Genomic DNA, 24,008 nt, shown 5'->3' with positions numbered 1-24,008 from the left:
AAATACAGAATTTGCTTAGATTATGATGAACAGTTTCTTTTCATTTTAGCATATTTTCATTTTGGAATCAGGATTTCAAATTACTCTTTAAGTAAATTGGTTTGACTATAAGGTTCTTCCTTGTAACCAGCATTCTCATTTTGTCAACAACTCAGAAAATAGAAACATATGTTTACTAGGACTTTTGATAATGCCAATTCAATCCAGTAAGATATGACCCTTCATCTACTAAACGTTTATTAGTGAGGGACATAAGACATAAACAAAGAATGATATGTGGTGGCATTTTTATGTGACAGAAGAGAGGAAATGATGTTGTTAAAGTTCAAAAAGAATGATTATTTTTGTCTATAAGGTATCAGGGAAGGCTTCCTGGATGAAGTGATGATTCAACATACCTTGCAGAACAGATGGAATTTTGAGTTCTAATATTTCAGTAAGTGAGAAGGGATAGTCAGAAGGGTTGTAAGGAAAGAGGGACATATGGGTCTGTGTGGGAACAGCAAATCAGCAAGTGTGCTTGAATCTTATAATGTTCCCATGGTGTGAAACTGTCAATGTAGGTCCTGCAGGACTGAAGAAGCAATGTTAAAGTGAATCCAGACTTATACCTTCCCAAGATATTGCTATGATTCTGGAGTTTATATGGAATGCAAAGGATCCAAAATATCCCAGTCAATCTTGAAGAAGACAAGTCAGGTGGGATGTCTTCCTCTAGTGAAGACAGACTTACAAAACTATAGTAATTAAGATAGGATTGGGGGCATCTGAGTGGCTCAGTCAGTTAAGCACCTGACTCTTGATTTCAGATCAGGTCATGATCTTAGGGTCATGAGACAGAGCTCTGCTAGGGTTCCACGCCGAGAGTAGAGCCTGCTAAAGATTTCCTCTCTCCTTCCCCTTTGGCTCCTCCCTTCTCCTTTTTCTTCCTTAAAAAAAAAAAAAAAAAAAAAAAAAAAAGACAGGATCAAGAATAGACTAATAGTCCAGTGGGACAGAGCAGAGTGTCCAGGTGTATTAATGGATGCATGCTAATATCTTTATTATTAAAGGATATACAGACCCAATACATGGACACTTCATTTATGGCAAGGGTGACACAGCAGGGTAGTGGGGAAAGAAAGGACTGAAAAAAAAATAGTGTTGGATCCATTGGATGTCTGAATGGGAAAAAAGTAGAATTTTATTCTTATCTCACAATACACATTAACATTAATTCCAGATAATTTAGAGGTTGAAATGTAAAAGGCAAGGAATTAAGGCATCCAGAAGATAATATTGGAGAGTACATTTATGACATATGATAGGAAATTTTTTAAAAAGTAGGCTACAAAAATACAAAATATCAAGAAAAAATTTGATTCCTTGAATTACACTAAAATAAAAACAGGTTTATGCTTAAGAGTGTAAACATGGAAGCTGCAGGAAAAGAAAGTGTATTTCTAAGGCAGATAAATGAGATAATTGAAGAATATGAATAACTATTGTAATTTTTAAAGAAAGGCAATCCAGTGACAAAATGTGGGCAAGACTTCTAACAGCCAATCCATGCAAGTGGTTATGGAAATGACCTTTAATACTGCAAAATTTCCCAAATTCCTTAGAAGTGGCAACTAAAGGCACAATGAGATCCCACAAGACACTCACCAAAATGGCTAAAATGACAAACACTGACTCTCATACAGTACTTACAGAAGTATAAGCAATGGGTTGGGACGACTTCCTAAATTCTTAGTCAGTTTGAACATATCTGTACCTCATAACAAAGAAATTTTACTCCCAGGTATATTCTCAAGAGAAATGCATGCTCATGAACACCAAAACACAAGGTGTTCATGGGATGCTCAGTAGAGAAAAAAAAAAATCCCCAAAGTTAAAACTTAGCAAATGCCCAAGAAAAAAGTAATCGATAAATCATTTGTAGGATTTTAATACAATAGAGTGCTAGCATCAATAAAATACATAACCTAGAGATTTATTCAACCAAAGATGAATTTCACAAACATGATATAGATGGTGGAGATGTTCTAGTTCCTGACTTGGGTGGCAGTGTACGTGCATGTGCTCACAGTACAATAATTCAAGGGTACGTTTAAGATTTTTCACTTTTCGGTGTGTTATTCATCAATAAAAGCTGAAAAACTGTTGTATCAGGCTTGAATTTGTCAGTGAAACCTCTCTCAATGTCTCATTAAAAAAATCCTGTGTGAATATGACAGAGATTCTTTACACATTATGATTTCAGTGACCTTTCTCTGAGTATTAGAAATGGAAGATGAGTGATCACAATGCTGATTGAATTATTCTGGTAGCTGGTCCTCTGCTGCTATAATGATCTCTAGGCGAACAGTTGCAAAAATTTTGTTGTGCTTCTCATGGGGAAAACAGCAGTTGCTACAACATGGCACTAAAGTTTACTCTTGAAATGTTTTCTTGTGTAAGAAGGAGGTAAGAAATAAGAGTTGACTCAGTCAAGCACAGAATACAAGTAAGATGATCCCAGTGGATTTTTTTTGGAGTTTAAAGTCAAAAATAACATTTTAATTTAATTCCCTATTATCAAATTCCCAAGGTATGACATGCTTTGGGACATAAGTTCTCCCAGAACAAAGGAATGATGTCACTACTTCTGGAAACTTTGATCCAAGTGAAAAGACAATGTGTTTTGGAGTGGAAGCTTACCATATTCTTATGAACACTAAGAATAAAACTGAGTAATTCTAAGAAAGTCTGACCTCTTCTCTGTGCAGAGGCACAGATGATGGTGGGCAGAAGGAGCACATGCTGAAAAGAGTGCAATTTATACTCCATTTTAATTTTAATTCTTGGAAGAGGAAAGGAACTCATTGGAATGTAAGTTTAAAGCACTTTTAAAAATCCACTTTGGTCCCTGCATTTACTCTTCAAGAATTTTAGTATAAATGGGCTTATGGGAAAATGAAAATGACTGACATCTTGAATGTGTGTTTTTTTTTTTTTTTATGGTTCATAGAGAGATATCTACTGTCAGACCAGAATTGGTTAGAATGTAACCAATGCAACAAACTTAATATGAAGTAATGTGAAATTCTGTAACAGACACAAAGAGGTTATAGTCAAGTGAAATACCTCTTCAAGTTCAGTGACTGCCCAGAGCAGGAGAAGTCTGGCCACCTGGGAGTCATCTGCATGGAATGTTGCCCTGTATTATGAACCTCACACTCAAAGTGTGGGTGCAAAGGAAGCAACTATATATGAGAGCCCAGCTGCAGATGCTTGAGAGCCCTTGTCCTTGAGCAAACTTGGACTCTGCACAGGTTTCCTCTGGAGCATCGTTGCTCTCTTTGTCATCAACAGCCCCTCCACTGATAAATTCGCCTACAGGCATTGCTTGATTCTCTATCCCTCAAATAGCATGCAGAACTGGGTTGAGACCCTGAGAGATCTAAGGCTCCCGCTTGGGAGAGTGACATCTTTAAAAGGATGGAGACTCTGTATCCAGATGGGGCCGTGTCTTAATCTCCAATGACTCTTACGAAATACTAACTCTGGCGCTTCAGGCACCCTTTTCCACACTTCATAGCCTCTTCTGTAAAAAAATAGGTAGCAACATGTTTCTTACCTAGGTTTTGGTGGAAAGCAAATGCGCTAATGTTGCAAAGCACTTGGGGCACAGGTGCTTTGCAAAGTCTTGAATACTCCACAAAAGCATATTGCCCCTCCGTATTCATTGTAACCTTAAAAATACTGGATCATGTAGCCAATCATTGCTTTAAATTGCAGGTGGAAAGTGATTGTGTATTTGCCACCAGCTCTGTGGTCCTGAGTCAGACATCTTGGAGCCTCAGTTTTCTTATTTCCAAACGGTGAGATTGGGGCCAGAGTTCTCTCTGTTTCCTATAATTTTAGAAATCTTGAACTCTAAACGCATAGCTTGTAATTGTTTCTCACTTTCTACCTCTGAGGCTTCCAACATTTCTTCCTTGCCTGTTTTTCTTCTCCCACTTGATTGTAGCTAATTTGTCTTCTCTCTTTTTCTTTTTAAATGTTGAAATAAATTTCATATAATAATAAATACAATTAATAATAAATAAATAATAAATAAAGGCAATTAAGGAATTGCTTTAGATTTTTTTTTTTGGTCTTGTTTTAAAAATTTTTCCCAAAGATTTTATTTATTTATTTGAGAGAGAGAAAGAGCACGCAGCAGGAGGGACAGAGGGACAAGCAGACTCCACACTGAGTGAGGCATCCAATGTGGGGCTTGATCCAAGGACCGTGAGACCATGACCTGAGCTGAAACCAAGAGTCAGAAGCTTAGCCAACTGAGCAACCCAGACACCCTTAGATTATTTTTAATTACAAAGGTAATGCATGTGCATTTTCTCCTTGTATTAAATCTTAAAATTGTGGTTAAATCTAGAGTCCCCTTTGATTACCTACCTACATCCCATTTCACTGTCCCTCTGTTTTCAGAGTTAATGAGTACTCCTTTGGTGCCTCATCTGTCCAGACTCTTTTTTTTTTTTTTAAAGATTTTATTTATTTATTTGACAGAGAGAAATCACAAGTAAGCAGAGAGGCAGGCAGAGAGAGAGGAGGAAGCAGGCTCCCTGCTGAGCAGAAGGCCCGATGTGGGGCTCGAACCCAGGACCTGGGATCATGACCTGAGCCGAAGGCAGCGGCTTAACCCACTGAGCCACTCAGGCGCCCCTGTCCAGACTCTTATCTACTCTCTCTCTCTCTCTCTCTCTCACACACACACACACACGCACACACACATGCACACACTTAAATAATTAAAATTAAAGTAAACATTGAAAATGTTCCTACTTCATACTGTACACATCATTCTGTGAATTGCTTCTCCTTCACATATTTTGGAATAATAGCCATGTTTCTACCACTTAATTTTAATCCCAGCATAATTCCCATATAGTGTTAGTTTCAGGTGTACAACAGAGTGATTCAACAATTCTGTACATTACTCAGTTCTCCTCAATGTACATGTTCTCTTCATTCTGTTTACCTATTTCACCCATGCCCCTCCTCTGACCTTCCCTCAGGTAATCTACTACTTAATTTTTAACTGTCTGTAAAATAGTCCACAGAATGGCTATACCAAGATTTATTTGCTGTTAATGCCTTTCAGAGACTATTTGTATGGATTTCAGTTTTTTTTTTAAAATCACTTGGAGCAACGGTGAAGAGGACATCATTGTTTTTCCATTCTGTATTTCCTCAGGGTGGATACTAAGTAATTTTAATTAAGAATTTCTGAGTCCTCAGTATGCACTTAAAAAAAAAAAAATTTTTTTTTTTTTTCAAGAGACAGTAAAACACTGCCATCCAGAGGCTGTGGCCTTGCTGCAGCCCCTGATTTCCTGTGACTGCCATATTGTCTCCCGGCTTCATCAGTATTTTACATTTTCTCATTTCTGAATATCTTGTCAATTTGATGGGTGAAAATAGCATATAATTGTTGTTTCAGTTTGGTTTCTGTGATGATCTGGGATATTAAACATCCTTTCGTATTTGTTGGGACTTCAAGCATCCTGTCTGTGGCAGGCCAGTCTGCATCTGCTTTGTGTCACAATGAGTATTTTAGTATCTAATTTGTGGCAGTTCTTGAAGTGATTATAATCCTTTGTGACATATGCTCCAGTATTTTTTCCATCTGTGTGTCTTATTTTTATTTGGAGTGTATCCATCTACTTAAAACTAGGAAATAGTAAAAATGTTCACCATTTTCTTCAGGTGATTTTTATGTTCCGTTTTAGAAGACCAACCCTACAACACATCATAACACTATTCCTCAGTGTTTTCATATTACATGTTTATAGTTAGAAGTTTCCTTTTTAGTTTAGTTTATCTATTTTTTCAAATTTTTATCCAAATATTGTAACACTTTTTTAGCAGTAATTAATCCTTATTTGCTGATTGAAAGAAAACTTATTCATTCTAAATTGACATCTATGCCTAGGTCTGCCTATGGTTTTTCAGTTTTTCTGTCTCCTATTCATCTCCCATCTATTCTAGTAACAACATCTTATGGGTTTAAGTACAATGGCTTTATTGATGTGTTGATATCTGGAATAGTATATCCCTTATCTTTGTTTTCCTTTTTTGAAATTGTCTTTGCTATTTTTGAACATTTTTCTCTTCCACAAATTTAAAAATCAGATTGTCTCATCAAAAATTATATTTTCATTTAATTTTCCCAATCGGTTGGAATTGCATTAAATTTGCCACATAATGTGGTGGTTGTTCTAGCCTTAAATCAGTTTTAGACAGCCAGGAGCAAGCTTGTAGCCTGACCCAATCAGCTTTTGACCCAGTGCAATGTGGGAGACCATACACCATAGCTAGGAACTATGGATGTCTCCTTGAACAAAGGAACAAAAAGGAACTACTTAACTCTGTAAGAAGAATCTTCTTGAAACTCCCAGAGAAGATATGTGCACAGGGTAAGCACTGCAAACATTCACACTATAACCAAAAACTAGATATTCTCACATTCTGTACTATTTAACATTATATTGGAGAACACATCTGAAGTACTAAACCATAAATTAAAAGAAGAAGATATTATTACAGGATTTTGAGAAGTGGGACTGTTAGGTGGAATTTAAATCAAGAACAGTTCTGATGAGCTCAAAACAAAGCAGGGCTGTGTAAAGGGGCCAACATCACAACATCAGAATAGGCCTAAACCAAACAGGTAGCACAGTGTCCTGTTTCCTTGAAAACTATAAAGGTAAGACCCATGTAGAGAGTTGTAACCAGACAGCCCTCACATGGAGTTTTGTACCTGTGCTGGGAATTGAGACTGTTTTACTCTGTCAGATGGACTTAGATATTCCAGACCAGAATGGAATATTTCACCTTGCTGATATAATTCCAAACAAAAATTTCAGATAGTCTATAATTTTAGAAAACACAATTTCTCATTGAGTAATAAAATATTTGTCACCCACCCCCCACCCAATGTTGTTAGGATACTTTATATCTGTAGTCTATCTGTGAGGGAAATATTGTTTCCTGTTCACTTCACAATTGATGTATCTGTGTCTGCTATTTCAACCTGAGGAATGACCATGAAGATTCTCACTCTCCCTATTAGAGCTAAGTTTTGCTTTGTCAGGAAGAAACGAATCTTAATAAATACATAGGCATTTAGGCATTTCTTCTCTAGCACAGTAAAGTCCTATAATTTATATTTTTCTTCATATGAATCTTGAACAATCCTTATCAAGCTTATTTATAGCTATATTATCATTTTGAGTCAATGATTCCATTCCATTATAATTCATAGGAAATTACTGACTTTTTTACATTGATCTTCACTATATGGATGAGCTGTTTCATTTTTTTTCTAAAAAAAGTTATTTTATTGGTTGACTATTGTACACTTTTGTCTGCAAATAATGCAGTATTTTCTTATCCCTGTTTTCTAGAATTCTTACACCTTTTTTTAATTTATGGTAGTACTTCAGACGTGTTCTCCAGTATAATGTTAAACAGTACAAAATGTGAGAATATCTAGTTTTTGGTTATAGTGTGAATGTTTCCAGTGCTTACCCTGTGCACATATATTCTCTGGGAGTTTCAAGAAGATTCTTCTTACTGAGTTAAGTAGTTCCTTTTTGTTTCCAATTTGGGAAGTTTTTCTTTTCCTTCCTTTCTTTCTTTCTTCCTTTTTTTTTTTTTTTGAGTCACATTTTATCAAATTCTTTAAAGAATTTTATTAAAGTAATTTAATGCATTTCCTTTCAATATGTAAATGTGGTGAGAAAATTTATAGGTTTTCAAATGGTGACCCAATTCCTAGTTCTAATCTCTTTAAAACATTTAAGCCATATTGCTCTTAAGAACTTTACTATATTTGATTTGTTAGCATTTAATTTAGTCTCTTTTTATATTGATGTTCCCAAATTGGACCTGTAGTTTCTTTTCTTGTGTATCATGTTATGTTTTCAAATTATTTAAAGTTGTGCACATCATCGATTTTCTGCGTTTCTCACTTTAGAAGACCAACGCAATCAATGGCTGATGGAAACCATACAAGAATCACAGAGTTTATTTTCATAGGCTTAAAGTATCATCCTCAGTTGGAAGTCTTCCTTTTCTTGCTCTTTCTATTTTTCTTACCTCGCTACCATGACAGGAAACTTGGGTATGATTGTTCTCATTCAGATGGATTCCCATCTTCACACGCCCATGTACTTTCTTCTCAGTCACCTGTCCTTTGTGGACGTCTGCTTTTCATCCGTAGTGGGTCCCAAGATGCTCACGGACTTCTTCGCTGACAGGAAGGCCATCTGCTTCCTGGGCTGTGCTTTACAGCAATGGTTCTTTGGGTTCTTCATGGCCATTGAGTGCCTTCTGCTGGCGTCCATGGCCTATGACCGCTATGTGGCCATCTGTAACCCATTACTGTATTCTGTAACCATGTCGCAGAGACTTTGCATACAGCTGGTGGTCAGACCCTATACTGTTGGCTTCCTGAGCACCATGACTCATACAACAGCTGCTTTTCGGCTTCCCTTTTGTTGCTCCAACATTATTAATCATTTCTTCTGTGACATGTCCCCCCTTCTTTCTCTGGTATGTGCTGACACCCGGATCAATAAATTGTTGGTTTTCATTGTGGCTGGAGCCGTCCTGGTTGTCAGTAGCCTGACCATTATAATCTCCTATTTCTACATCCTTACTGCCATCCTGAGGATCTGCTCTGCCGATGGGAGGCACAAAGCCTTTTCCACCTGCTCCTCCCATCTCACAGCGGTGTCCATCTTATACGGGACTCTCTTCTTTATCTATGTGTGGCCAGGTGCAATTTTTTCCCTAGACGTCAACAAAGTGGTGTAGGTGTTCTACACCGCGGTGATCCCCATGTTGAACCCTCTCATCTACAGCTTGAGAAATAAAGCGGAGAAAGCTGCTATGTGCAGAACGATCATCAGGAGCAAGTTTTGCATCAGAAATTAAATTCCAATCTGTAATACAAAATAGATAGAAGGAAAAGCTTCTAGACATGGTTAGTCTATTTGGTCATCATCCAAAGAGACTAGCAATGTGCAGAGTTTAGAGTATGGAAGCCTTGCCAACTATTTCTGTAAAGCTCTGTTTCAATCGTGTGCAGGTGGATGATAAAAATCCCTAGTCATCAAAAATCAGAGCAATTTCTGTTTCCTCAAATAGTTTCATTATTGAGCATAAGATAAAAATCTATTAAGTGCTGGATCATCTAGCTACTACTATTATGGCACAAGTTGGAACAATATATGTGTCCAGACCAGCGAAGATTCATTGGAATGACATATATGACCTCCATTCCCAAATACAGAATTGAAAATAGAAAGCAGAACAGGTCACTTAGCTACAAATTATTATTATTATTACTATTATTATTATTATGATTTTTAAATTTATTTGACAGACAAAGATCGCAAGTAGGCAGAGAGGCAGGCAGAGAGAGAGAGAGAGAGAGAGAGAGAGAGAGAGGAGGAAGCAGGGTCCCTGCGGAGCTGGATCGCAGGACCCTGGGATCATGACCTGAGCTAAAGGCAGAGGCTTTAAACCACTGAGCCACCCAGGCGCCCCTACTACAAATTATTATTTTTTTTAACAAAAGGAACTCCTCATCTCATATTCCTTCAAACATCTCTTATGTGTATTTTCTTTGTCCTTGCTTCTGAGAATACTAATGTCACAATGACTGCAGAAAAAGCAAATGCAAGCGGAAGGTGAACAACATTGACGATACAAAACTTTTATTCTGATTCTTCTACCCAATGACAAGTGACAAGAGAGATGTCTCTTTACATATTTGACTCTGAAGCTGTTCCCACTATTACTTTAATATCGATATTTAGTTTTTCTATTCCTTTCAGACAAAAATAAATCGCCATCGCTTATTATAGAAATTAGAAATAAAATACAAACGGGTGAAGGAGAGAACAAGGAAATTCTAAAAAAATCAGAGGCAATAGGTGTTGAGAAGCCAGAGGTAAACTAAAATGAAGAAAATGTATATCCTATTCTCATGTTAGTCTTTTTTTGTTGTTCCAAATTAGAAAGAAAAAGAAATACAATAAAATGAAGTTTAAAATATATTTTAACACCTGTCTGTCCCTCATACAACAGTGGAACAATTCAAGAGGTATTATAATTACATCAGAGAAGAGAACGTGATTTTTTGAAAAGTGTTTTTTTGCTGCAAGCCCGAGTTGTTTGAGCTGAGTGTGATCTAAAAATAGAGAATTTATCTTCAGTTTATAGAAAGATATAAGGGGAAAAGGCAGAGTGAGACATGCCTCAGGAATGATGTAGGGAGAACTAAAGTATAAATTTATCTCAAGTCTGTGCCCTAATAAATTTCATGATGGCGTTAGTGGATAAATAAATAATTTCTTTGGCAGTATTGGTGGAATGATGGTGTCCCAGCCATTCCTTCTTGGGATCATGAACCTGTTTAGACTAATGCAGTTATTGTAGGCATAGAACTTTCCAAGGACTGGCATAGAGTGGCTTGAGTTCCGAAGGAGTGAGCGGGTTGTGGAGGGAACTGACTACCAAGACAATCAAGTGGTATTTAGGCTAGGGATAATCCTGGTTTCAATGAGGCAACTGCCTCAGACAGCAGAAATGAGTCACGGGCTAGGAAACAGGAGAGACAGAATTAGTGCCGATGGAATGCTCTGAAAAGGATTCAGATTTTACCTCAGAAATTCCTTCCATTTAATTTTCATCCCTTATTTATTTTTGAAATAATTGATTAGATAAAGGCTGGGATCAACATTCTCAGATGTGTGTGTTTGCTCCAACGGCGAAATAAGTGATTTCCTTTTCTCTTGGTGAAAGGAAAATTATCAGTGTTTTAGGCTGTGCCTTTACAGCACAGATCCTGCACCGAAGGAAGGTTCTTGGGCATTCTCTTTTTTTCCCCCCCTTCTTAGTGAGTTTTTTGGCAGTAAAGTCTTTAATTTCTAAGTTCAGTGCTTCAGGGTACAAATATGAATCTGATCTGTGTTCTCTATGATTTTGGACTAGGAAAATTATGCAACATTAAAAAAAAATAACTACAACAAAAAACCCCAAATATTTTTCACTTGAGTTACTGGGATCCAGGTAGATTTGGTTCAGCCTGGGGTCTACGGGGAATTTTGTGAGCACCAAGTACCCTATGGCGTATGACACATAATACACCTGAAGCCATCTGGGAGAAGGAAAGCTACATGAGGGTGATGGCAGGAAATGCATTCCCAGTCATTCAGTGCTGAGTCTCTGAGTCTCAGCATGAGTTGATCCAAATCACAACCCAGCTCCTCCCTTCCATAATACTTGACTCTTATAGCCTTGGGGGGCTGTGCTGATGGACAAATAATGTGGGTCCCAGAGTCTTAAGATTTTGTTCATCTCATGATGTTGGGTGACAACACCAGACAAGCTATACCACATTTTATGTCTCACTCAAATAATGAAACTTTTATAAATGACCTAAAAAAAAGTTTCCAGTCAAGAAAAGGGATGCAGAATTGAGCCTCTAAAACATCTCTTGGTAAAAACTCGATCTTCAGAATGGAATGGGTGACAGCAACTGTTCTTCAGGTGCTTAAAAATTCCCTGAAATCCACTGGGATCATCTGTGTAGACACTACTTTTGCCAAAGCTCTTGATATTTTATGGGTGGATCATTTAAGGAATGAACCAATAGACTCATTTAGATGGATGTGAGCTGTTATCTGAACTCAGAGTGGTGGGTCAGTAACTGCGATCTAGAATCTCACTTGAGCAATTCCAATGCCAAATATAGTGGGGCTGAAGGCAAGTGTCATGGGGCTGATGGAGAGCGCACGCATTTGTAACCTAGCCAGAGTTCCCACTGAATGTGATGAGAGGCTTTGTGCCCTCCAAGAGATCCAGAAACCACTCTCTCCATGGTTTGCCCCACTGCTTTTCAATGATGAGGCACAACATTTTTTTAATTGAGATGTTTCAATTTACTTAGGTTATCCTATCATTTCATGTATAAATCGAATCAAAAAGTCTTTGAACTAATAAGTATAAAATATGAGCCTAAATTGGAATTTTTTTTGTTGTTATTGCCTAGGAGAAACAATGAAAACACATTTTGGGGGGGCTTTAATTATTTTAGAGTGTTTGGAAAGTGAAACGAAAGAAGAAAAAATCGTGTAATTCCACTAGTTGCAAATAAAAATGTGTCTATTTTAATACACTTATTTCAGGCATTTTCTATTTCTGTATGTGTAATATATATAGCTTTCAGATATGCATAAATGTACAGTCTAATTTAAAGACAGTGAAATCTTAAAAAACACATGTTTTTGTAATATGAGTTTATCTATGCAGATACTCTATGTTAAATATTTGGGTTATATTATTCCAGTAGTTTTCTCTGTGTGTGTGTGTGTGTGTGTGTGTAATTTTACAAAATTTCATATTAACTATTATTTTAGCCAGATCTAAGCTAAATCACAGATCAAATATTTTAAATAAACTATTGTTTATTAAATATTCTTCTCAAGAAGATTTTTAATTGCCAAAAAATTATAAAATTAACAATGATGGTGAGTGATGATTCCTAATTAGTAGGCATTATCACATTCTGAGGATACAGCAGTGAATAAGACAGGCAAAGACCCTCCCTCCATGGAACATCTATTTAAGGGAGAAAAGCTTGTAAGTAATGGTAAATCAGCTAAACATCAGTACTTGTTCTACAAAAATAATATAATGGGATGCAGTAGATGTCAGGATGCACCGTACAGCTAATGAGCAGTGGGGATGGGGTTTTAATTCAGATGCCAGACAGCAAAACTTAAGCTTTTAGCTATTATGCTAATACCATCAACTTAATAAAATCATCTAGGAAAAAGAATAGCTAAGAAAAGAAACCAAGAGGTTCCCTTTGTCTCTACAGACAAAACTACTGGAGAAGCATCCCATCTTTCTTTCTCCTCTTCTTTAACAGGTGTCCCATTTTTAGCGGAGCACATCTGAAAGCATAATAAAAGACTGCAGTTTTCAGTCTCCTTTGTAGGCGAGTGCTGACATGTGATCAGGTCCTGGCTGGAGGAGTGGAAACGTCGTAAGATGCTTCTACCAAGTCTCCTTAGAACTTCAGAAAGTGCCTTTTCTCTCCCCAGTATCCTTCCTATTCCCTGGAATGCAGATTTAATGGCTGGACCTTGAGCACTCATCGGCTACCTTGGGGAAGCATTTACGTTCCTGATACTGTATAACTGCCATTACTAGTCCTCTATTGACTACCTGCAGAACTGTTTAATGACAGAGAAAATAAATTTCTTTGAATAGCTTTTTACAGTTACTGTTATTTTGAGTTTCCTGTCTTATATAACCACTTCTAATTCAAACGGATGGAAATCCCTCTTTCGAAGGCAGACCGTGGGAGTAGAACACCCATGCCACACTTGGGTTGACTATTGGCTTGACTTTCACGCTTTAATGCATTAAAGGAGAATAAAATCAGGAGAAGACACTTTAAAAAGGCATGGAGTTGAGAAGGAGTTTCTGTTCATGTTCTCTCTCCCCATTTGACACCCTTCCAGAGAAACAAATGCGGGCATATCTCATTTTATCGTGCTTCACTTTACCGTCCTTCGCAGATAACTGCTTGTCATGAGTTGAAGGTCTGGGGCAATCCGGCCGTGAGCAATTCTATCGTCAATATTTTCCCAACAGCATTTGCTCACTTTGAGTCTCCCTCTCACGCTTTGGTCATTCTTGTAATATTTTAAACCTTTTCACTATTATTGTTTTTGCTCTAATGATCTGTGGTCAGCGATCTCGGTGTTACTATGGTAATTGTTGGGGGCACCACAAACCACGTACATGTAAGATGGAGAAACTTGTCGTAGACAGGGGTGTTCTGATGGCTCCAGCAACTGGCTGCTGGTCCCATCTCTCTCCCTCTCCTTAGGCTTCCCTGTTCTCTGAGACGTCGTACTGAAATAGACCAATTAATAAGCCTGCAATGACCTCTGAGTGGTTAAGTGAGGAGTCAATGGATGTGGCCAACTTCACTGTTGTCTTAACTTTAAGAAATGGCCACAGTCACCCTGACCAGTGAGCAGCCGTCAATGCGGAGTCAAGACCCTCCACCAGCCAAGAGATTACAGCTTGCCAAAAGCGCAGATGATGGCTAGCGTTTTTTAGCAGTAATGTGCTTTTATTTTTTAAAAAGATTTTACTTATTTATTTGACAGACAGAGATCACAAGTAGACAGAGAGGCAGGCAGAGAGAGAGAGGGAGAAGCAGGCTCCCTGCTGAGCAGAGAGCCTCATGTAGGGCTTGGTCCCAGGTCCCTGGGTTCATGACCTGAGTTGAAGGCAGACAGAGGCTTTGTATGTATTGTATACAAATATAGTAATGTATTTTAAATTAAGGTACATAATTATACATATGTACATATTGTACATAATAAACTACAGTAGTAATAAACTACAGTATAATGTAACTATAACTTTTACATACACTGGAAAAACAAAAAATAAATTCATTTGACTTGCTTAATGTAATACTCATTTTTTTGCACGGCTCTGGAACAGAATCCACAATATCTCCAGGGTGTGCCTGCGCTATGTCCCTGCCCTCTTCCTCTTGTATCCCCCCCCTCCTCACCCCCGATCTGACGGTTCTGTCCAGGGTGTTGGGATTCTCTGACTAACTTCCTCTCCTGGCGCAAGTGTTGTCTCTGAGGTTTTGGAGAGTCAGAATCTCATGATTTACAGCCCCTCCCAGGTGTGGGATGGACACGTTACTTACACTGAAAGAGTCATTCTCTTTCCAAAAAAGGGAAAAGGGACATCTGGTCTATTCCAGATGGACACATTTGAAATGGAATTTTGAGGAAAGAGAGAGAGAGGTTTAAGGAAGATGTCTGGAGAGAGGAAGAGATGCCATTTTCACACATCCTTATCCCCTACCAAGGTGAAAGACAATCAAGGAAAAAAACAAAACAAAACCCTGTTTTAAAATATGCTTAGATTCGGGTGTGTGAAAGAGATAGAGGGAGAGGGAGAAGAAGGGAGAGAAGAGAGAGAGAATTTAGATAGGAATGGCCTAGTTATATTCATGCTTCCCAAGTAAAACTGCATGGTGTGAAATTCAAAATAAGGAGCTATATCCAATAATACAGAAAATTTAAACAAAAAATTTCTTACTGTACCTATCTATGAAGTGGAGATAATATTATGTAGGGCACTTTATTATTATAAAATTCAGAAAAATATTACAAATAAGTTCTCAGAAGATTGTGACTGATATTTCTAATTTATTATTATTGCTTGTCTAATAAAAATTTTATATGATCGTCTTTATGGATGTTAGGAAGGCATAAGACACCGTCTGTTCCCAATCAAATTTCATGAAATTTTAGTAGCCTAAACAAAAAGAAATTCTTCCTTATCACGTGTCCTGGGGAGATATTCCTTTATCACCAGAGTCTAGCACAATATCTGACCCAGAAGTGATTCGATAGAAATTTGTTAAATCCATCTGAGGTCATTTGGAAGGCAGCTATGCTCACCACTATACCACCAACGCCCATCTGAGGTCATTTGGAAAGGAATGTGATGATCATTAACTTCTGAGGCTGATATTAGTCTCTCTGACATTTCATGTTAACAAAGATTCCCTCAAAATGACCTTATACCCTCAATTCTGAAAATCCTAGTTTTACATATTTAGTTTTATTTTAGAACAAGTTTTGCTTTAAAAATGTGTTTTCAGTACCATGACAGGCACAATTTCACATTAGTCATGAAATATATTTTATTATCCTTCTTGTTTTTAAAAGTCACCATGGTCTCAGTGAATAGAGGATTCAAATAAAAGGAAGACAGTTTTCCATAGTGAAGTAGCATTTTAAGAATTCCTCCTTAAGGTTTAGCTAAACTTGGCCACTAGATGGCAGCATCAGCTTATAAATCACAATAATTTTGTCCACAAACATTTCCTTTAATAATTGAAAGCATTATTAAGATAGGAGGCTTGGAAAAAGCTTTCAAAAACCTAAAAATTAATTTTAAAGGGCTGTGAAATCATAGGTACATTTTGTGTATTTGGGCCTATATACACTAGTCCCTCCCTCCCCCCATTACCTTTGGTTTTGCTTCCTGGGGTTTGTGTTACTTGCAATTAGTTGCTGTCTGGAAGTAGATGATCTTCCTTTTGATGTATTGTCAGAAGGTCAGTAATAACCTAATGGTATGTTGCAATGCTTGCGTCATTCACCTCATTTCATCTCATCATGTAGACATTTTATCTCACATCATCTCAAGAAGAATGAGTACAGTGCAGTAAGATATTTTGTGAGACCACAGTCACCTAACTTTTTTTTTACAGTATATTGATTTGTTTTATTTTATTATTATTTATTGTTATTAATCTCTTACTGTGCCTAATTTATAAATTAAACTTGATGCTAGGTATGTATGGATAGGAAAAAATGAGGTTTATAGAGGGTTCAGTACTATTCACAGTTTCGGGAATCTACCGGGGGTTTTGGAATGCATTCTCTGTGCATAAAGGGGGACTACAGGAATGTGTACTTTACATAGGATCTCTCATCACATTCTTTTTTTTTTTTACATTTTTTTCTGCCTCTCATCACATACTTTAACGTTCATTGCACATAAAAATTTAACATGTCTGATCTACTCTCACGTTCTTATCTTTCAAATTTTGAGAGTAAAGTACAAAGGAGGAAAGATGTTCTATGATGAGTAACAAAGTTATGACACACTTGTTCTAGAAGACATAGCTCAGAGATTGTACTCTGTCATCCAACATTCCTGTAACTCCGTACATCATCATAACAATAAACAAAAAGCTTTGTAACATTAGCTGCAAAATACTTTTCCTGGTCTGTCTTTTGCAACCTTGAAAATAAATAAAATTTTATGGATGTGTTTGTTTCATGTTTATTACGATGTCCATCTATAAATATTGAACATAGATTAGAATATTTGGCAAACATTTATTTTTGAGTTTTTATGTTTTTTCATATTTGTATTTTAATTATCCAGGAGCTTAAGAATATTTAAAGAATAATCCCCTTCCTCTTCAAGGGATAATAGTTACATATAAATAATAGTGGTAACTGTAAAATGCTATTGTCAATTGAGCTATAGACACCCTGAAATGTCCATGGCATTGACTATGTTGTGGTTTCTCTCCTTTATGGTCATATAGTAAATGTGACACAAAACCTCCATAGGAAAAGGTAACACCAATAAATTCTATATACAAGGTCATTACAGGTTTTGAAATTTACAGGGAGAGATCGCTTTAGACTGTAGCTGTCAGAAGGAAGGCTTACATTTCAGCTAAAAATTGCATCAACTTGAAACATTTTCCAAGATTCATCTGACATTATTATAACAAAAACGCATAAAATTTTTAAAATTAATTTATCCTATTGTCAACCAAAAATGTGCAAATCTTTTGCAGCAGAGGTTGAATGCTCTGTGGTGAAGCTTAAAATAGAATATTTGTACTTTTTTTCCTTTGTTCATTTTTCCCTGTGTAATATTAGTCATTTAGGTTAAGAAGAAAATAACTTTTAAGGGTACACAAATATACATTAAAAATAATCTTAATTATTTGCCTTTTCTTTGACAAATGGATTTGCCTTATGAATTTGAAATTTCAACTTAATCAACAGTGATTATATCAATACAGCTAAAAATAAACTATCTGCAATTTAGGTCTTTATGACCTCAGAAATAATTTAATTGACATATAACATTGCATTAGTTTTAGGCATACAATGTAATAATTTGATATTTGTATTGCAGAATGGTTACCACAAGTTTTGTTAACATGTATCACCACAGAGTTACAGTTTGTTTTTGTAATGAAAACCTTTAAGAACTTTTCTCTTAACAACTTTCAAATATGCATACAGTATTACTGATGATAATCACAATTGGGTACACTACATCCCCAGGATTAATTTATCTTATAACTCATTTTGCTCACCTTTCCAACCCCTGTCTCTGGCAACTACCAAACCATCAATCATTTTTCTATATCTATGAGTTTTTGTTTTGTTTTGTTTTCTAGATTCTATATATTAATGAAATCACACAGTATTTGACTTTCTTTGGTTTACTTCAGGAAGTAAATTTTAAACATTTTTTATGTTTATTATGATTTTTTCCTTTATTTTTTATTTTTATTTTATCTTTTTATAGAGGGAGGGAGAGATGGAAGGAGAGGCAGAGGGAGAAGGAGGGAGAGAATCTTAAGCAGTCTCCATATGCATCACACAGCCCAACTCAGGGCTTGATCTTACAACCCTGAGATCATGACCTGAGTCGAAATCAAGAGTCAGATGCTTAGCTAACTGAGCCACCCAGGCACCCCACTCAGGAAGTAAATTTTAAAAGAAATCTTAGAAATATATATTCTCAAGATTCAAAACAGATATACATAAAGGAAATAAAAATAACTATGAGATAAGCAACATAGGAAGAATTAAAATATTTATTTCCACTTACAAATTCACCCCCAAAGAGAAAATATAAATATGCTTCCAGAACAAACATTAACCAGTTCTTCAAAGAACAATCATCAGGAAGACAGTCAACAGGACCAAAGTTACTCCCCGAAACCTAATGACAAACGCTTGTTGTAGACACTTTACCTAAGAAAACACACATATATGCATACATATATAAACCTTTAGTGATATTGAACCTATAGGCTCACACTGTCATACAATAAAAATGGATTATTATCCAGACAACTCATTATCAACATTAGGCAAATTATGGTGAGAGCCCAAAGGTCTGTTGACTGATGAAAGGTCAAGAAGATGGACTATTACTCAGCCATCAAAAAGAATGGAATCTGGCCATTTGCAAGAACTTGGATGGAGCTAGAGAGTATCATGCTATGTGAAATAAGTCAGAGAAAGACAAACACCCTATGATTTCATTCATATGTGTAATTTAAGAAACAAAGCAGATGAACATAGGGGGAAGAGAAGAGAGAGAGGCAAACCATAAAACCATAGAACAGACTCTTCATGACACTGAGGGTTGATGGAGGGAGGTGGGGGGGATGGTCTAGATGGGTGATGGACACTAAGGAGGGCATTTGTGATGGGCCCTGGGTATTTAGGTAAGTGTTGAATCACTAAATTCTATACCGAGAAATCAATATTACACTGCATATTAACTAACTGGAATTTAGATAAAAACTTGAAATAAAAAAAAACAACAAACAGAAATAAAAGGGCGATATCTAAACAGTTTTCAGTTTTCAACATATGTGTTTCATATGTAGAGTGAACAGAAAGTTGTTATCAAAAACTAAGATCTCATGGAAAATTTGCTCTAAAGACTATAGCAGCATGCTGAGAAATTAATAAAAAGTCAAAAAACAAAGTCTCCTAGAGTGGGAAGTTGTGTTGCTTGCTGAAGGGCTTACACTTTCTGCCATTAGGCTGGAATCCGTTTTGACTCTGTTTTGGTTGGCTATGTTTGTGTTGCAGAGGAAACAGAGCCCTGAAGCACTTTGTTTCATTGGTTTTTATTCCTTTCTTGGCAATAAGAAATGTATTTCCCTTGCTATACGTTAACAGTTCAAATATAATATAATGCCTTGCCATACAGCTTAACGATCATTAATATATTCTCAGAAATTCTCTTTCCAGCCCTTGGTTAAACGCTTTGTATGTTTTGGGCAAAGTCCAGGAAGATTAGTTTATTTGGCTATATGTCATAAATGCTATCTTTGAGAAAAGTTAATTTTCCACATTCTTTGCCCTTGTTTCCAAGATGTGAAGGCAATAGAGGAAGAATCCAGGGGAGCTAAGTTTCTCCTGTGGCCCACCCTCTCCACACTACGTCAGTTTACCTAGGAGTCCTTAGAGGTACCTGGCTTAGCCTGGAAATAGAATGGAGGGAGTATATCCAGTAAAAAACAAATATAAGATGATCAGAAAACAGATCACATCAGACTTACTTAGTGTATGAAGCAAAACTTTGATTGAACTCTCCCTGAGGGCTTCATTCCCAAGCTATGGTAGGCTTTGGGGACAGAGGAGTTTCCATAGCAACCACAAAGAAAAGGTGATGCAACTAGTTCAGGGAACTTTTATCTAATTGATGAAGACTCTGAGTATGTTTTACAGCAAATACTCTACATTTTCTTCTTGGAAGGAAAGAGACAGTAAAACCAAATGAGTACTGAGAAGTCTGACTTAGTGTGCATGAGAAGGCAGCCATGTTAGGGGGAGAGAGGAATGCTGACAAACTGGGCTCATTCTTACTTTAGTTCTTCATGCCATCTTTAAAGAGGAGAGAGAATATTAGAATGTAAGTTGAGAACTTCTAAATCATTTTTTGTTCTTTCTACTTGATTTTCAACAAGTTCAAGAGAGCACAACTTATTTTAAGTGGCATTAAAATAAATTATATATTTGAGTGACAGCCAGGATGGGCATGATCCTCCTGTTTGTTGGATGACTGAGAAAAATCTAAGAAGAGGTAATTTATGTAGAGATAAATCTAGGTTTTGCAACTGGATTGCAATATACTCACATAAGTATAAAACAGGACCTATGCTTTAGCAGAAGAAGAAGGGAAAAGAGATTGTACTGAATTCAACTTGCATCCCTGTCTATACCACCTGGGTGATTTCCTTGCTAAGGGAAGATTATCACAGGCTGTGTTGATATTATGTTAGTGCTCTGAATACGAGAGCTGGTTGTGTTTCCCCACTCTGTGTGGTTTGATTTTTATGGAGTAAGCACCAAATGCAGCAGAGAACCTGAGAAATTAAAATGTGCATGGAAGGTCTGGGTAGCTTTAGAAACCAAGGATGACAAGGTATTGTCTGGGAGCTTTGGGCGACTGCCAAGTGGAAGACTGAGAGGTAGTGTTTGATGGACCCTGGAGGAGTTCCCAGACTCTTGAAGAGACCTAAGCAAGAGCTGAGTGTGATGGGTGGACTGTCTGCCTGGCCATCAGATCGTTCTCTTTAATGGCCTAAAGCAAAGGATCTAAGGTAAGCTGCATTACTGGTCCCAGAGGAGACATTGCTAAAGTCAAGTAATACATTTCCGATTAGAAAACTGGAGGAAAAGTGTCTAGCCTAAGTATGATGTTGCACTCCAATAGTCCTGGGCTAATAAAACTTTTTAAAAAGTAAAGTATAGGGGTGCCTGGGTGGCTCAGCTGGTTAAGCATCTGGCTCTTGATTTCAGCTCAGCTCATGGTCTCAGGGTCGTGCTATCAAGCCCTGCATCAGGTTCCGCACTCAGCAGGGAGTCTGCTTGAGATTCTCTCTCTCTCTCTCTCCCTCTGTCTCTCCCCCTACTCTCTTTCTCTCTCTCTTAAATAAATAAGTAAATAAATCTTTAAAAAATAAGTATAAGTAGGGTTCAAGAGTACTTAAACATCTTCCTCTCATGCTAAGCAGATGAGAGTTCTAAGAGAGTAAGAGAAAGAGTTTTAGTTACACTGAACATGTGAAGCAACTCATGTTCAAAGACCAGCTGACCTAACCAAGGGCACCCTGAGAGGGTGACAAGGGATAGATGGAGGGTATACAGGTGGGAGAATTTAGGCTCTTTTCTAAAGTTCTTCCCTGTGTGTTTCCATAAAGGTGATACTCAAGGGCACCAGTCTCTTATCCTATGGGCTTCCCACTAGTGGCCATTGGCGGTAACCTCAACACCAGGAGTAGGCAGCCAAACACACATCATTCCATACTCATAGTGGAGTGGATTTTGCATCTCTTTGTGAGGAGTGGACTTGTGAACACACAATTTCTGCAGCGACAAAGGAAAGAGCACAGTCCTTTTGGACATAAACATGTGCAAAGCCCATCTTTGCCAGTCACCACCATGAATGTGCATTGACCTTCAATTTTCCTCCTAAGTAAAAGGAGATAATGATACTTACCTTGCAGACTTATTCAATGAAGCATGCAAGGCAAAAATACTAGCAATTATTGTGCACTTAGTACGGTGCTCAGTGAGACTCTGCTAAGTGCTTTGCATGCGTTATTTCATTGTACCCTCACACCAAATTTACAAGGTGGGTGTTATTATGATCATTCCTGTTTCACAGTGAGGACTTTCCCAGGGTCAGAGGCGGTGGGCTCCAGAGTTGAAGACCATGCATTTAGCCTTGGGTTATAATCGCAAAGGGCACGGAGTACCTTCTAAAACTGAGTGGCTGCTCGTTTCTTCTGAAGCTTGTCTCACTTCCTCTCTGCTGGTGTGTTCACCTGGTGAATGCAAGCAGAGTTCACTGAAGTGAGCATTACTGGACATCTGTTCTGGAGCCATTCTCTGTGACCAGCTGGCCATGGGACCTTCAGCAACCTGCTTCTTTTTTCCTGGATTTTTGTCTTCTCCTTTCGGCATTGATGGATTTCTGCGGAGTTTTAATATATGACAGCTTCAGATCTGATCTTCCACCTGGGTCCCTATCTCACTTGCGTTTCCTTGGCCACAGGATGCAATGAAGTCATATCACCCCTGAGGTTCTCCCAGTTACTGGTATATTTTTTTTCTGTGTCCCATTTTTGAAGATGTGTTCACCAAATCTGTTGTGACTCCTCTATTCTTCTAGTGGAAACCAGAACCAGCCAATGGCCATTGAAAATGACACGAGGGTCACTGAATTCATTTTCACAGGTTTGAGTTACAACCCCCAGTTTCAGGTCTTCCTCTTCCTGCTCTTCCTGAGTTTCTACCTCATCAATCTCACTGGAAACTTGGGTATGATTATTCTGATTCGGGTTGATTCCCGCCTTCACACGCCCATGTACTTTTTCCTCAGCCACTTGTCCTTTGTGGACATCTGCTTCTCCTCTGTTGTGAGCCCCAAGATGCTCATTGACTTCTTCGTGAAGAGGAAGGTCATCTCTTTCTTGGGCTGTGCTTTGCAACAGTGGTTTTTTGGGTTCTTTGTGGCAGCAGAGTGTTTTCTGCTGGCGTCCATGGCCTATGACCGCTATGTGGCCATCTGCAACCCATTATTGTATTCCGTTGCCATGTCCCAGAGACTGTGTATCCAGCTGGTGGTTGGTCCCTACATCATCGGGTTCGTGAACACCATGACCCATACAACGAATGCATTTTGTCTTCCTTTTTGTGGCCCCAATGTCATTAATCATTTCTTCTGTGATATGTCCCCCCTGCTTTCCCTCGTATGTGCTGACAGCAGGCTTACTAAGTTGGTGGTTTTTGTTGTGGCTGGAGCTGTGGGAGCCTTCAGTGGTCTGACTATCGTGGTCTCCTACATTTACATCCTCATTGCCATCATGAAGATCCACTCTGCCGAGGGCAGGTGCAAAGCCTTTTCTACCTGTTCTTCTCACCTGACGGCTGTCTCCATCCTATATGGTACTCTTTTCTTTATTTATGTACGGCCTAGTGCAAGTTTCTCATTGGATATCAATAAAGTGGTGTCGGTGTTTTACACAGCAGTGATCCCCATGTTGAACCCACTTATCTACAGCTTGAGGAACAAGGAGGTCAAAGATGCGATCCACAGGACGGTTACTAGGAGGAAGATGTGTAGGGCCTAAATTCTTAAGTAGAAAGGAAATTGGGGAAGAAATCTAAAAAGACAGACAGACTGTGTGGATTCCTAAGATTCCAGGCCATTTGCAAGTGTTGGGGGTTGGTTTGCAGCCCTAATTCATCTCTCCACTTACTCCTTCATCTAGTCAATTAATGTGGATTCATTCAGCCTTGTATATGATCTTTTATCTGTGATATACCAATATTAGAGTTCACATCTATTGTCCATTTAATTTTGCTTCTCTCAGACACCTCACAGCCCAAATATTTTAAAAGAAGCTTTATTGGGGCTCCTGGGTGGCTTAGTTGGTTAAACGTCTGCCTTTGGCTCAGGTCATGATCCCAGGGTCCTGGGATTGAGTCCTATATTGGGTTCCCTGCTCACTGCTTCTCGCTGCTTCTCCCTCTCCCTCTGCTGCTCCCTCTGCTTGT

General features: G+C 37.9%; 2 protein-coding genes across 2 annotated transcripts; both read left to right on the top strand.

The window, feature by feature from the left end:
* Window positions 1–8,136: 8,136 nt before the first annotated feature.
* Window positions 8,137–8,850, top strand: LOC125079103 (olfactory receptor 1009-like). The gene has a single exon (XM_047692490.1). The coding sequence runs from the start codon at window positions 8,140–8,142 to the stop codon at window positions 8,848–8,850; it is 711 nt and encodes a 236-aa protein (XP_047548446.1). The 5' UTR covers window positions 8,137–8,139.
* Window positions 8,851–22,143: 13,293 nt separating this feature from the next.
* Window positions 22,144–23,581, top strand: LOC125079101 (olfactory receptor 1009-like). Its single transcript, XM_047692488.1, has one exon. It carries the CDS (start codon window positions 22,640–22,642, stop codon window positions 23,579–23,581), a length of 942 nt encoding a protein of 313 aa, XP_047548444.1. The 5' UTR covers window positions 22,144–22,639.
* The last annotated feature ends 427 nt before the right edge of the window (window positions 23,582–24,008 follow it).

Source organism: Lutra lutra, chromosome 10 (assembly GCF_902655055.1).
Source record: "Lutra lutra chromosome 10, mLutLut1.2, whole genome shotgun sequence".
NCBI classification, from domain to species: domain Eukaryota; kingdom Metazoa; phylum Chordata; class Mammalia; order Carnivora; family Mustelidae; genus Lutra; species Lutra lutra.
The sequence above is the reverse complement of the archived record's forward strand: the minus strand, read 5'-3'. Positions and strand labels throughout refer to the sequence as shown.

Excerpts from the sequence above, each read along its gene's own strand:
- LOC125079101 (XM_047692488.1), top strand. The coding sequence starts at position 22,640 with ATGGCCATTGAAAATGACACGAGGGTCACTGAATTCATTTTCACAGGT.
- LOC125079103 (XM_047692490.1), top strand. The coding sequence starts at position 8,140 with ATGACAGGAAACTTGGGTATGATTGTTCTCATTCAGATGGATTCCCAT.